Source organism: Orbicella faveolata, unplaced genomic scaffold (assembly GCF_042242905.1).
Source record: "Orbicella faveolata isolate gen_17 unplaced genomic scaffold, um_ofav_v1 contig_1, whole genome shotgun sequence".
In the NCBI taxonomy this organism is placed as follows: Eukaryota; Metazoa; Cnidaria; class Anthozoa; order Scleractinia; family Merulinidae; genus Orbicella; species Orbicella faveolata.
In genome coordinates this window covers 13,384,625-13,397,500 of record NW_028301536.1, presented here as the reverse complement: position 1 = coordinate 13,397,500, position 12,876 = coordinate 13,384,625, and the positions used below count along the sequence as shown (strand labels likewise).

The 12,876-nt window shown below is 37.1% G+C and overlaps 2 protein-coding genes across 6 annotated transcripts in view; both read right to left on the bottom strand.

Moving 5' to 3' along the window:
- LOC110061273 (calsenilin-like) overlaps nucleotides 1-8,811 on the bottom strand; it is an 18,870-nt gene extending 10,059 nt beyond the window's left edge. Inside the window, exons 1-4 of one of the 5 annotated variants that reach the window (XM_089290324.1) lie at nucleotides 8,537-8,811; nucleotides 5,682-5,837; nucleotides 4,256-4,318; nucleotides 569-690 (exon numbers count right to left, since the gene is read on the bottom strand). In XM_089290324.1, coding sequence (XP_089146450.1) covers nucleotides 569-690; nucleotides 4,256-4,318; nucleotides 5,682-5,837; nucleotides 8,537-8,576 — 381 coding nt within the window. In that variant the 5' untranslated portion in view covers nucleotides 8,577-8,811. Of the gene's footprint in view, nucleotides 1-568; nucleotides 691-4,255; nucleotides 4,319-4,401; nucleotides 4,541-5,681; nucleotides 5,841-6,669; nucleotides 6,787-8,536 lie in introns of those variants that run through there. The other 4 variants (XM_089290317.1, XM_089290333.1, XM_089290336.1 and 1 more) reach the window with 4 other exon arrangements.
- Nucleotides 8,812-9,388: 577 nt separating this feature from the next.
- LOC149118156 (uncharacterized) lies at nucleotides 9,389-12,594 on the bottom strand. Its single transcript, XM_089281367.1, has 5 exons — nucleotides 12,588-12,594; nucleotides 11,549-11,757; nucleotides 11,112-11,219; nucleotides 10,475-10,654; nucleotides 9,389-10,082 (listed from the first exon to the last, which is right to left on the bottom strand). Exons 1-5 carry the CDS (start codon nucleotides 12,592-12,594, stop codon nucleotides 9,897-9,899), a joined length of 690 nt encoding a protein of 229 aa, XP_089137493.1. The 3' UTR covers nucleotides 9,389-9,896.
- Between the last annotated feature and the right edge of the window lie 282 nt (nucleotides 12,595-12,876).

Sequence of the window (12,876 nt, the reverse complement as noted above, 5' to 3'; positions counted from 1 at the left end):
AAGTGGCTGCTTGTTAGTTTACAGAAGTATTTTTACAGATAGCATTTCATTTAAAGGCTTTGAAAAACCTTGTGCATGATTGTAAATTATTTTGTCAATAGAAATAAATAAATCAACTACATAGGTTCTGTCCAATAATAGACGCGAATTTATTTAATACCTTGCATAGAAAGAGTACTCAACTAAGTGTAACAGTTTTAATCTGAAGTGTGCTACATGTACAAAATTGAATATTTGGTTATGATTAATAGTCTAATTATATTAAAGAAAAGATAGATATATTAAACAGAAGATTAATTTATGTGGAAGGATTTTTAAACCCCATTAGTTTGCTCATTTATTTGCGCCAATTTACATTCCTCAATTTGTTGGTTTGATACTTTGACTTTCTAAATTTGCATTGCAAAGGTAAAACTTGGCCTTATTTACAAAATCTTACACAGCTACAGATTTTTACAAATCAGGTCGATTTTCAGAATTACATGTTGTGCAACATGTTACTTGTTATTAAAATAAATCGCCTTGTTACCATCAACTATTTAACATATTATACTGCCTTCACACCTACATTTTTAAACCCTCTGTACATTCTTTGTAACTCCTGCCTTGAAAATTTGGTATTTGACATCAGCTCATCAATGCCCTCTACTCGTACTCCAAAATGTAAACTAGAATCCCCACTGTCATGATCTATAACGGATGAAAAGTTTCGACTGATGAGAATGGATAGCTAGACAATAGGTGGGTTCACACTGGACATTCAAGTGTACTTGAGGTGAATTGTGTGTGAACTGGTATTATTTCACTTGACTGATTGCACTTAGTAGCCACGGAAACCTAAAACCATCAAAGGGCCGAAGTGCACTCTCAAGTAAGGTCAAAACCTTCCTTGATAGTGCACTTATCCAATGAAACTGTTATTACTGAAGTACCAATCATCTAGAGCCCTAAAATTTAGTCTTGCATGTAAGCAAACAAGCAAGAATTCCTGTTGTCAACGACCTTGCTTAGTATTTTAATTTTGTGTGCAAGTGTGACATTAATAGACACTCATCTGTGACTGATAATAATCACGACCTCAATTTAATACAAGTTCTGTTTTATATCCCTTGTCTAAGATACGCCAATTTTTCTTGAACTCCTCCGCCACAAAGCTAATCCAACCCGTTCTACTACACTTGCGGGAGTACTTGTTGAATTGGTTGAAATTCTGGGGTTTATCTTAGAAAAGCAGTATATGAAATCTGTGTATTTGCCTCAAAGTTAATACCGAGTACAGGTTATGTACATGTACATGTAGGTACACTGACAATAACTAACTGTTGTCACTATCTTTCCTAACCTTACTTATTAACTGACAATAGACCACTTTTGAATTCTCTGTATTGGACTGGAACTAAATTACAACTGAGGCTACAGCAGAGGGTTTTTTCAAAAGCAATTTTAATGATTATCTCCCATATGAACCTCCATTGCAAGCTAAGCTCCAGTCTAAAACTGAAAATATGAAAACTGGTCTGTTACAAATTCACAAAAATAACTTCATAAATATCAATAAAATTCAAAACAATTAGTGCTCTGTAAGTAACAGGAAAAGATAGAGCTCTAGCGAAAAGTGTATGCATGTTTGTACTACATGTAACAGTCAATACTTTCAGACGTTCACGCTACAGTACACGTGTAATAGATGCACACCTTTGGAAACACATTAATTTTAGAACATATTGTACAAGGTTACTTGGCTAAAAAATTTCCTTAGAAAACAAATTATCACCCAAAATCAAAATTTCAGAGGTTAAGGTATAACTTAAGAACTGATTGTGAAGTGCTCATAAATAATTATTACAAATGCAAAGTAATAACAAGGGTGCACAAAAGAGATTGGCTGGCTCTTTAAGAGGTTTAGGTCTATACATTTTCATAACTGCGGGAGGACTTTTTGAAATGTTTGCATTTTATAGACAAAATTAATGTACACATCTACACACAAAAATATTATTAGACTAACATAGACACAAGAAATATAATACAGTCTATACTGTATATCAAAAAAGACACTGGAAATTCCAACAGCTGTAACAGCTGTCAAATATTTTGGTGCTTACAATTAAAAAATAAAAGTAATTAGTTTAGGTACAGGCTCTGAAAACTGATAATTAAAAAACTAGATGAAAATTACCTCAGTTGAAAAAATCTAGTTTATATTATAACCAATTTAAAGATTATTGAATGCCATCCTAAAATGCTTAGATAAGGGCTTGAAATTTCAACTTAATGCAGGTACAGGCCAAAAGACAAACCAATTCTAAGCAGAGGGATTTGACTTAGATGTAACATTTACATAATTACTCACATTTCCCTCATCTAGCAATGATGTTAAATTTTACTGAAGATACATGTGGAAATATGAGCCTGGAAAAAATCCCAATCGTCTTAGATACAACTAAAGTTCATTTATAATTTAACATACACATAGGAAGAACAAAATTGAATTAATTTGTTGAAGAAAAGTCACTGGATATGCAAATGAGCCTCTGCCTTGGTAATGGTGCTTCAGATGCAAAACCACATGTAAACAGACAATAAACACCACAAAGTAAGACAGTTTTTCCTGCGAAGTGGAAGAATAATTGTTTGGCAAAACAACTGTACATGTATTTGTTTACTTGTAAAATGTACTGCTGAAATAACATAAATTTTTGGAGAAAAGTGAAAATTAGTCAGCCTTGGGTGGGGAAACTACCTCTCCAATATAAAAATGATAGATGGAAAACGTAGGTCTGCACAGTCTAAGGACATGGCTAAAGAGCTGGTCGCACAGGGGTAAATTCGTGATGCGTGATTAGCTGATTTTATTTTCTGTGAAACGTGAATTTGGGAAATTATTCTTCGTCATCTGTCACCTGAAGGTTTTGTGTGACTCATGAAGAACTTGAATTTCTAACCAGTATTTGTGATTTCACCACTCTATTCTTTGTGATTTTGAGACGCAAATCCCCTGAATGGTTAGAGTCATCTATCAAGAGGGACTTGGGTATGCAATTTGCAATATAGAGCGTACATAGCCTTCTAGGATTCTGCTTTCTTCAAACACTCTTTCTAGTGTAAGAACAGGTTATTAAAAAAGAGCATCTTGCTTGCTTATTTTCTTGATTCAGGAAAATGAAATTTTTATATCCGTCATCCATGATCCTTTATTTTTTCCGTTTGTGAACCCTGCCAGAGACCCCCCCCCCCCCCCCCCTGTACGACCCTTGCTAAACTTGAATTTTTAACCAGTATTCATGATTTCACCACTCTATTCTTTGTGATTTTGAGAGGCGAATCCTCTGAATGGTTAGAGTCATCTATAAAGAGGGACTTAGGTATGCAATTTGCAACATGGAGTGTTGATAGCCTTCCAGGATTCTGCTTTCTTCAAACACTCTTTCTAGTGTAAGAACAGGTTATTAAAAAAGAGTATCTTGCTTGCTTATTTTCTTGATTCAGGTAAACGAAATTTTTATATCTGTGATTCTTTATTTTTTCCATTCGTGAACCATAACAGAGACACCCTGTACGACCCTCGCTAAACTAAGAAACATTGTTGCTCAAAAATTCGAACAGCAATAAATCTTTGCCTCAGATCCCTTAATCTAAATCTCAATAAATCTTAAAAACAAAACTTGCCAAATGGATGCTAAAAATGTTTTTGAACCAAGGAACAAAATTAATGTTATCCATGCATGTTTAGCGTGTGAATTAAATGGGAATAACCTGTTTCTACAACAGCATTCTCTAGATTAGCCAGATCTTAAAGACGCAAATGTAAAGCAGACTTGAGCTAACGAAATTGCTAAAACCCTGGATATTTAAACTTACATATAAACCTCTGCAATATTTATATTAGGCTAATAACCATAACAAACGGATTATGAGCTTTGAGTTAAAATTGCCATCATCTATAGTTTATTTGTATCTCTTGTGAAGTGCACGAATAAAATGACTTTCAATATAAGCAAAATATATCTATATATCAAATAAGCTAATTACCTAGTAAGTCATTATCATATTGAAAGTCTAAGCATACGAACACGTACAAAGCTTGTCTCAGTTTATACTTGTACATGTAAGCTTAAATAAGTATATAGCTCTGGAAAAAAGTTAGGTGGCCATAAAACCCACGATAACGTCTTATGCTCTATACCCCAATTTCCCCCTAACGAAACGTTGCCACTGAGTTTTTCCAAGGTGAGACTGGGAATTTTATACTTGCCGGTAGAAGACAGTAGATCTGCTTTCGTCTCCAAGCCTCTTTTTCCACCTTTTCGTCGAATGCCTTCAACAAGACGAGCAGTGTAAATCAGTTATGTTGATAAATGAACCGTAGATTTTTCACAACAGAACATGCACGCCGCTTACTTAGAAGCCTGCTTGTTTTCCCTAAATCTTGACCCATTATTTCAAGACATTCGAAGCTGCCAAAATTCAGCAAACCGAGTCACCGTTCGACGAAAAATTAACAGGTGAACCGCATGCATCCACTGCGCATGACATTGGTTTGTTTTGGAAAAACCGCTGGAAGGCAGGTGTTCGATTCAATATCGTTCCCAGATCTCTCGCTAACGTTACCAATTTAAAAAAGACTTCTATGAACATGATGAATACCGTAGATCTTCGAATTAGCGCCCGGGGCGCTTATTTCAAATTTAGGATAAGACGGGGGGGGGGGGGGGAGCGCTTATTCGAGGGTAGACTACGAGTAGTTCCTCTTTCGCTTAGTCCGTCGTGCGTGACGCGAAAGAAAACCGCAAGAAAAAAATGACCGCGCGAAATCCTCGCCTCCAGGATTTCGCGCGGCCATTTTTGTCTCACGGTTTTCTTTCGCGTCACGCAACGACGGACTAAGCGAAAGAGGGACTCCTCGTAGTCTAATTCGAGGGGGCGCTTATTCGAGGGGGGGGGGGGGGACACTTATTTAATTTTTCCCAAATCGTAGCCTGACATGATCATTTTCTTAATATATCACCTGCGCGTAAACACCAACATAAGCTGTTTCTTGACATAAAAAGCTGATCCTAAAGTTTAAATCGCGGCACCGTTAGTACTTAACGTGTTCAACGTTTTCACTAAACGTGTTCACAAGCTGAAACAATTTACAAATCTACTACTACATGATGAAAACTATACACCCTTTGTTGTCTCATTACTCGTCCACAAAAAGGGGGGAGGGGAGGGGGCGCTTAGTTTAATTTCGGCCGATAGGAGGGGCGCTTATTCGAGGGGGAGGGGGCGCTAATTCGAGGATTTACGGTATGAAAGAGAATGGCATGATCAGTGGCTATCAGAACCCTTTAGTGCGATGCGAAGTAAAAATTGAAATTTAGCAAGAAATGTATGGGCTTAGTATAGTAGTGTTTTTATCCACCAGGAATTTTACAGTTTTCAGCAAGCTTATATCCCCTTCAACATGACATGACATTGTGGGAGCTCAAAATAACTCATTAACATGACCCATTACGGAGTTTCACAAACCCGCAAGTTTCATATAGTACCATGTCTTCCCTTGTCAAAGTCATATGCTAATGAGGTCAACAAATGTTTCCGTTATTAAGTCCTTGCAAGGTTAGCGATTTTACTGCAATCTTACGTCATTATGCTTACAACATGTTTGCCAGAGTTGTACTGTATTAAAGGCTTACCATTGACGACTTGCTTCAGATGCCCAAACTTAGAAGTGTGTTTTGCCTCAGGATCATGGCATTCATCGTCTGTATAGCTTCTGCGGCTCGGTGAGGGACTTTTGCGAGGCAGCATGTTACTATCCTCCTCTGAATTCGGTGAACGGGAATGTTTAGCTACTGCACAAAAAGAACATCAGATCGAAAATAGAATATGTATGAATTCGCTAGCCCTGTCATAAAATGTAATCATGAAACGCTGAAGAAGGGGCCGTGAATGGTAAATGCGAGACTTTGCGAGAACGGGAGACTAGCGTGCCCGCCGGAGATATTTTGACTTCCTCAATTGCGAGATTTTGAAGGACCATTCACCACCCCTTGCAGACACTAGTCGCAAAAAGTCTTGACAGCTGTCTTGATTTCTAACACCTGTCATAAGTTGTGATAATGTTTATCGTCTTTTTTAATAACGCACCTATCGCAAATTGCTCAAATGTTAATAAAAAATTGCCGCAATTTGGAATTAATAAGCCTAGCTCAAATTGTAATAGTACATTCGTGTATCTAATTTTACCCTTTGAAACAGCGACAACCAGTTTAGAAGGAAGACACTAAGAAAAAAATTGTGCTTACTAAATTGGAGAGAAATAGTTATTTTAGAAATCGTTCGGTCGCGTTTTTCACACATTTACATTTTAGTCTGGTAGTGAAAAGTATGCTGCACGATTCTATATCTAGCAAAGTTAAATTCCGGCTTCAGTTTGAGCTTTATCTTAATCTTTAGCTGGGTTTTATTTTTTAATTTCGCAATTGTCAAATTTTCAAGTTTTATACGAAATTGATTTTACCGCCGTCTTCTTTACCGACTCTGTAATTTTCGACGGCGGCTAATTTCACATCATGAAAAGAAAAAGCAACGAGAAACATAATGTCAAAGTAAAGCTTGAGTTCTAGCTTGAGTAAATTTCTTCACGTTTGCGCTATGTTAAGGAAGCGGACTTTACACTACCTGGTTGGTTGGTCAACTAGTTTTGGAGTTCGATATTCTCCATCCCTTTCGTTACGACAGTTGAACCTGTTTCACTAGGGACTGTGATGCGATACGACACTGACTAACATTGAAGAGTCCCGTTTTGATTGCAGCTTATTACACAAAACATAAAAACATGACAATGACCGACAATGTGTCGTTGCGTTTTACGACAGCTTGGCGGGATTATTAAAAATTTTCAGTTTTCGACAGGCAATTTATGAAGGGTATTCAGTCCAAAACGTGATAAATGTCAGATGTAACAATTTACACCAATTATTACAAAACACGACATTACTGCAGTTCGCGAGAATACCGTAAATCCTACAAGATAGAAGTAATAATGGTAATGTTAAAGTTTTAATGCCTTTTAATTCAAGTGATGCATATCCCCCAGAAATAATCTTTCTGGCTGTGACGTGAAATTCATGAAATGCGTCATGATCGCGGTTGTCTTGATCTTATCACAAGGGCAGCGGCGCCGGGAGCGGCGCGAGCACTGGATCAACTGAGTTTAGGTACAGCCGTGTCCAGGATTCCAAGCGCGCTGCCGCTTCCGCCTTCTTTCGACTTTGGGTTGTCTTCGCTAAATCTACGTTCGTATAGCTAAATTCTTTACGTCTTTCAAGAACTGCGCGCTCCCTGTTTTAAAATATCCTGACTGCATTCGTGCTCGATTCAAGCTTCGATCACCACTCCATAGATTAAGGAGTCCCGCTTGGTTCTTTCTTGCATATTTATCAACTCAGCGACTTTCATGTACTGTTGCCATTTTATCAAAAACAAAATAAAAACATTAGTGGTTCCAGGCTTCTTGTCCGCCCTCGCGAACTATTTGTATCTATTACATTTTTACCGGGGTATAATTAATAGTATTCACCTTGAATAGAATTGTATTGAAAACTCGTCACGCAGAAAAGCAATTATTTTGTCTTTGAACGAGGTTCCCAATGTTTTTCACTATGGGCGAATCACTGAGAGCCCGCATATAGTTAAATAATAGCTGAAAAGGTGTTTTTTCTTGATTTGACAAAAGCAGACTGAAATATTTATATTTTGGAAGATGTGACAAAGACAAACTTGTTCGAAATTTCTTACGTAAATCAGTACAAGGAAGTCGTGATATGCCATAATATATCCTTGCTGTTGTTAATTTTCAAAACATAGCATGCCTCAATATGACCGAAGGAACGCATTGAAAAGCTTTTTAAGACTGAACGCCAGCTTGCGAAACGATGTTGGACTGAATATCCAAGAAAAGTCATTTGAAAGAATAATTCATCGGCAAGATTTATATTTGCATACAGGTGAATTAATACATATGCTTGTATTCCTTCACTTGTGAGATATAAGAATCTTTGAATATAACATTATTCTTGAAAACCGCCTAAAAAAATCTTTCCTGCATCCAAGCCGTTAACAGAGAACTATATATAGACAGTCAACTAAACACAAATGAAACAAAGGTGGAGAAAAGAATACCACATTTTGCATCGACTTGCAGAATCCTTTTTAGTTTTTCGCAAGGCTCAAACTCGGCAATTAAGCAACTTTCAAAAATCATACACTCAATAAGCCGGTGCCCTTGGATGCAAGAATTACAGGAGTTAGCTGAAAACCTGTATTTCGAAGCATAGTTATTATATATGAGCACTGGTTTATTATTTTAATATTTTCCGCTCGTAAAATGTCATTTTGCGAGAGCTGAACTTGACTACAATTCCCAGTAATAGACTGTAACGTAATTGTAAACACGCCATATCGTGCAAATTCGCTTGACATGTATACCAGCGCGCAGCTCAGGATACGTCGAAAATCAACAGTGTAGCGTGACTTTAAGGCTTACCTTGAAACATTGTTTTGTTCGAGCTTTCAGCGCCACCCATGCTGACCCATGATGTCGAGTTGTCTTGCTAATAACTATTCCAGCTCATATCAATGTTTTGCTACCTTTCATTCCTTCTGCAACTCTCTCGGAATCGAATGAATAATTAACGATCTTAGGGCAGGTACTCACGGGTAGATTTTTACATAATTATCGTGCCATGGGAAGAAACCATGGTGACTGACACGGTTTTAATAACACGGCCTAATACTCAAAGACTCCTCACAGTTTAAGGAAGTCGTGCTGCGAGAACTATCAAATTAAGAGATCAAACGCTTTCAGTGAGCGCGAACGATCACGTACAAAGGTTAAATTTGAAAATAGCTGCGGAGCGGAAATGAAGTTTATTCACCAACTGTTATTGAACCCTTTTATAACGTTCAGGATAACTTTAAAGACCATTTTTGCACCATCTTCGTGCTACTATGGCAATCCTAGACATATGATGGTCTAACACTTTCTTCACCATTAAAGAACATCGATTTTTTTTTTCTTATTATATCAATAGACAGTTGCTGTCAGAACGGAATAAAGCTTGACTATCCGCTGTCAGATACAGGAAATTACCTATCAGCGAATGCAAAGATATATAAACGACAATTATTAGAATTAATAGTCCAGCTGAAACCGCAGAATATAAGTTGAAATTTAAAATATTCCTTATACTCAACGTAGCTCGGCGTTTCTTAGATCACGGCAAAAAAAAATTAACTCGTCTTTCTTTTGGCGCAGTTTTCCTTGCTTACCTTAATTATATTGTTTCCAACGTCATGGCGATAACTTTGTAGATAAAGACTATGCACGGAAGGAATTCTCATTTCTTTATGACTTAACATGCTAATACAAAAGAAACCTACAATATAAGCTAACACGAAGTTTCGATTCTCTCGTATGGTTGCCTTGCAGGATAGATTTGGCCTGGACTTTTGAATCGTGGACAACGAAAATTAAAATAACTCACGCACTTTGCATAAATCTGGAGTTTATTTGTAAGAAAGATATACATAAATGACAATGGTGTTTTTAATAAGACTAATGCTATTAATTCCTTTTACGTTTTTAATTCTGCAAATTACAAGAAATTAATTGTTAATTCCATGTTAATTTTCATTGGCCATAGACATTACATTTAAATACATATCCTGGTCTTCCACTTAATAAAATTTTTCCTTCCGAAATAGTTTGCACAATTACATAGCTACTATGAAACTGCAAGTCAGCTCAGAAATAAATAAATTCAATTTATAAAAGGCTATAACTATGTGTTAATTTGAAGTAAATATCCATTCTTGATATCATGATCAAGACTTCACTTCTCCATTCACAAACCACTTCTCATTTTTGGAAAGTCTACCACCATGTAATTTGCCACCACGTACAGGTCGCTTAAAACACACTGCGAAATATGACAGGCCACTGTGTTCAGGGACTGGGGCCGAATGGGTGTAAAGGAGTGCTGCTGACCAGCTGTCATGTTGAGCGCGGGAAGATTTCTGAGTTTTCTATCCTGAAATGAATCACACAGGGAAGCAGGATGGGTATAGATATTAACAAAGTATGGTAACCTCTCTTTCCGGCATTTAACAGCACGCTTATCGAGTGCCATACCTTTGTTAATGTAAGTGTTCTTTACCGCGTCTACAGTTTGCTTTTTATCGCTGAACTGTTTCTGATTATTCAAATGAATTTCCATTTTGTTTTTGGAGACTTAGTCAATAACAAAGCCAACAACTGGTTGCCGGTGTATCTCATTACAATCCGCTACTTTAAATTCTACGCGTCTTTGCACCAGTTACATTATTTGCTGGGAGGCTTTAAAGGCGGTGACATATGCATGTTAGTTTGTTCCTAGCACTTACTGCCAGAATATATGCAGATTTGTTACAAAAATTGACTTACAATTTTGACTGCCTTTGTGATCAAGTCTTTCAATGGATCCCGCATAAAGTCGTCTACTTTCTTCAGATAAGCTGGAGGTGTTGCCACTTTCTGCACACGTGACAGCTCTGCCATTGATTGCGCAAGCTCTTGAATGTATCCGAGAGTAGCTCTTCGGTGAAACTCCAAGAGCGTGCTTCTCTGTAAGATATTAGGCACAAAAATATTGTTATATACTGGAGTGTAAGTTTTTTTAATTTGGTGAGTGGTATATGTTCTGTCGGTAAGGATCACACATGTTCGCCTGCAGGATTGTATTGAAACCAGTTCAAACCAGCCTTGTTCATTTTCGATGTATTATCGCTTCATCAGTCCTACCTCAATAAATTCAGTAAGTATTATTTGGATATTATTTTCCCTTTCAGTCTAAATTTCAAAACGCAGGGACCTTTGAAAGTACCCGTTTCGACGAGGTGTCTATCTAAGTGGGTTTCATTTCCTGCCAACGGTCAAGTACCTAGTGTAAACCTTTATCTTGTGGTTTCAATGTCCGATCACTGTTGCAATTTGCCATTATAACAATTTGCCAAAACAAGAAGATTAAAGACAACAGATGAAACAGTACAGCAGTAAAATAGTGTGAAAAAACAAGTCTTACCAATGCATTTTTCCTGCTAGATGTGGTTAAATTCATATTCGCCATCAGTGAAAGGGTCAAGGAGTTGCATGTAGGGTTACAGAAATCTGTGACGTTAAACTCAAAATTCTGAAAATAAATAAAAAGAGAAATTAAAGGTGTAAATCACTAGCATAATTTTTTTGCGTCAATGTATAGCTTCGATTCCACTGAGTTTTGGACCTCTCTGGGCCGGCGAATGCTGAACAACAGAATATTCTTTGCTTCTTGATTCTCTGAAGTGAAAAAAATTATCATTTCATGACTGACAGAAGAACTCATGATGTTAATGTATACTTGAAACCCCTGAGCTACTAGCCTACCTGTTCCCTAAAACTTGCAGTTCGATCTTTTTTACATGAGATTAAGAAATTGATAGAAAGCTGTTTACCTATAACAATTTTATACGCTTCACTCACCGTGTAATTGTAAGCTCTAGCTGTCAAGCCAGCCAGGAGACGTGACGTAGGAATCAGTGCAGTGATAGTATTTCGTAAATCCCGACGAAGGCCGAGGATCCCCGAGCATCGACCCCCACGAGGGCAGCCGGCAAGTGCAGGATTATCGTTAAACATAACCAGGAGAAGAAATGTAGCACAAATTATTGGGAAGAATGTTGTTCGAGGACCTGCGAAATAAAAATAATATTAAGAATAAGTATATGCAAAAATGAAATAAGGTTGAGATTTACAAGTTCTCCTCAATTGTCAAAAAATATCACGGAGTTGCGATTTTTTTCGCAGAGTGAATTATGATTCTGCCTTTTGCTTATGATGTAACCGGTGTTCTCTTTGCGACGTATGCCTTTGCTTAACACAGGCACAGAAGTATGAAACATGTTTGCTCCGCTTGTTCCGTGTTCAAGTGTCTTCACTTACTTATCCCTGATGCACCAGTCAAAACCAGCCTCAAGTTTTCACGACTGTATTGTCATCAATTGCAACTGTTTTTAGTATGTATCTTTTTTTAAATTCTTCTAAGGAGGTGGAAAATTATTTTCAGAATAAACTGAATCTCTTCGTGCGTCATATTTACATCCATTCCGAATCTTTTCAGTCACTTGGTCTTTTTGATCAAAATTAACGCGCAGAGCATTTTAGAAGATCTTATAACACTGCCAAAAAAAATTGGTGACTGAGTTTATTGCCTAGAGTAATAACCTTTTGAAATAAAGTTCACTAACATCATACACTGACTCACACAATCAAACTGAGACGAACAAACATTGTAGAAACAATGTGATGATACGTTTTGAGAACTAAAACTTTTCAGGTTACTGGGAAAAGTTCATTGTCAGACAAAATAACCAAAGGTGGAGTTGAAGAACATTTGACCACTGGTCGAAGAGAAATAAATAACTAATTATTGTGGCAAACAACGCCAGACTAAGGTTTATACAGGTTAACAGGTTAGCTGATAATACGGTCTGTCATTGGATAACACAACTTGTACACTTACTTGCCATCTTGTCTTTTCTTAAGCCGTTTTTTTCCAACTTGAAAATTCTCTTGCTGTCCGCTTTGAAGTTGTAGGTTTGAATATTGAACCATCGAAGTATCCATCTTTATATACCTATTTTCAAGTTCCTGCTTTGTCAGTTGAAGGTCTAATTTAAGAGTTTTGAGCAAGTTTTCTTTCCCGACTGCTACAAGAAGCAATGAAAAGTTGCAGAAGTTTTGCCATCCGGTGTCTAAATTAAGTTTCTTCTTTAGTCATCCGAACAGGTGGCAAAGCAAACCCTACAAAA

Bases quoted from the DNA above. Each gene is read 5' to 3' on its own strand.
- LOC149118156 (XM_089281367.1), bottom strand. The intron at 11,220-11,548 runs GTGAGTGAAGCG...ATTTATTTTCAG, and splicing joins CTAGAGCTTACAATTACACG to AATTTTGAGTTTAACGTCAC. The intron at 10,655-11,111 runs GTAAGACTTGTT...AATATCTTACAG, and splicing joins CTAGCAGGAAAAATGCATTG to AGAAGCACGCTCTTGGAGTT.